At 48.7% G+C, this 1,732-nt stretch overlaps 1 protein-coding gene across 1 annotated transcript; it reads left to right on the top strand.

Annotated features, from left to right (window-relative positions):
• Positions 1 to 725: 725 nt before the first annotated feature.
• PENARI_c316G06525 (uncharacterized protein) lies at positions 726 to 1,127 on the top strand (the record flags this gene model as incomplete). The annotated part of the gene is made up of 2 exons (XM_022638283.1): positions 726 to 773; positions 1,023 to 1,127. Coding segments are annotated over 2 exons (153 nt in total), but the record flags the coding sequence as incomplete, so codon positions are not given.
• Between the last annotated feature and the right edge of the window lie 605 nt (positions 1,128 to 1,732).

Below are 1,732 nucleotides of genomic sequence, written 5' to 3' on the forward strand. Positions count from 1 at the left end.
TTGACTCATTTTCAACATGACTCTAGCACATTTTTCTCGCTGGGCATCTAAAATGACACCAGAATTCCGCTGCAAATAGTTGCGGTAGAACGAAGGCATGGGTCGCAACAGGCCTCACTTGGGATAGGCGTCGTGTCCTTCAACGTTTGCTCCCTAATAGAGCACGTACGCGACAGGAGCCGAGAAGCCTATAAATACGTCCTCTGCTCCCAGCAATTTGTTCTCCAATACTATCACTTGGCTATGCAGAGTCGAGGCCTTCGGTTTGAGGCACCTGATAAGTTCTTCCCTTTGACCTACTGGATTTCCACTGTACTGACATCTATACTGTAATTACGTTGTGGACCGACAAGCTAGAAAGTGCTTGTGAGACGTGACTACCACCAGGTCCACTTTGCTACCCATGCCAGCCGATCTAATAACAAGATTTGGGTTAGCTGGTCAAAGTATCTATGCGAACATCTGTCCACCATAGCAGCCCACCACTGTCCCGCCCCTGAATATATCGATGCAAAAGAGCGATTTCCATACCAGGTATGTAGATTTCAGCGCGACCATTTCCGAAACTGGACTAACTTCAAAGACGATGCGAAACAGAAATCCGTGCATTCCGTCCAATATACACCAGCGCAAAAACCTCGGAGCCCATTTCCGTGTCTTCTTCTCTAGTATTGACCTCCAGAACATGTGAGTAATGGAGTACCTCCCCGATCTACAAGCCAATGATGGACAAGAAATCGTTGACAGCGCACCAGAGTCCGAACCAGTATTCCGTGAGTGCTCCGCGCAAAGTCATGGCCTACACACCATTTCTGGCCCTGTCACTTCAAACCATGCAGCATATCCTATGTGAAGTACTGCAAATTAAGGTCGTTGGCCACCAACAGGACGCATAAGCTCCAGACGTTCGTTGTCCACGATGAGGTGAGTGGAATATCGCGCCTCCTGCTGCGCCGGTTTTGATTTTGTGCCAAGTGTGTGCCCTAGACACGAACACCACTGACATCTTCATGCCGTTGTAGGAGCAGCCTATCGCCATCTCCCGCGAGACCCGTCCACCTCTACACCGCTTCGCCGGTCGGCACGACTCAATTCCACTCAGCGTGGGTGATCACAGGTTACAGGCGTGGTAAGATGGAAAATAGGAAAAGCGACCGCCACTCACACGTGATAGAACGTGATTAGATACTCAGCACTGTGGTCAGCAACAGAGGTCATAGCGGTGAAATCTTTGGAGCAAGCTTAGCAAGAAATGAAATCCTGATCGTTCAAAAGTACAACGCGGCCGTTTCATCTTTGCAAGTGCTGGACACCATTAGACCTTAGCCAAAAGCTACTGGCTGCTTCGCTTGATTTCGAAAATGACTTAGCGCTAAAAGTGCTGGTTCATTGAGTTTCTTCTTTCATCATACCTAAACGGTGACCAAGGAGACACGGATTCATCTCGGTGGAGCCAGGGCGGAGCTTGTCGGCAGAAAAACGCAACTCGCTGGCTGGCGAGAGACTGACAACCTCTTGTGCTTGTTAAACTGAGTCTGGGAAGCTCAAAGCATTCCTAGGAGCTTTTGATCCCATTGTCAAGGATATACATGAAGCATATGGAGATATGATCTGCGCGGGACCCACATGGTGTATATGGGTTCCCCTGAACGCGAGGAAGCTACCTTCCTTTTGCTTCCTCGCGCTACGTCTTGTATCTAGAGTCGACTATAGCTTTATTTAATATTGATTA

The sequence above is a fragment of the Penicillium arizonense genome, assembly GCF_001773325.1.
Source record: "Penicillium arizonense strain CBS 141311 chromosome Unknown PENARI_contig316, whole genome shotgun sequence".
Classification (NCBI taxonomy): domain Eukaryota; kingdom Fungi; phylum Ascomycota; class Eurotiomycetes; order Eurotiales; family Aspergillaceae; genus Penicillium; species Penicillium arizonense.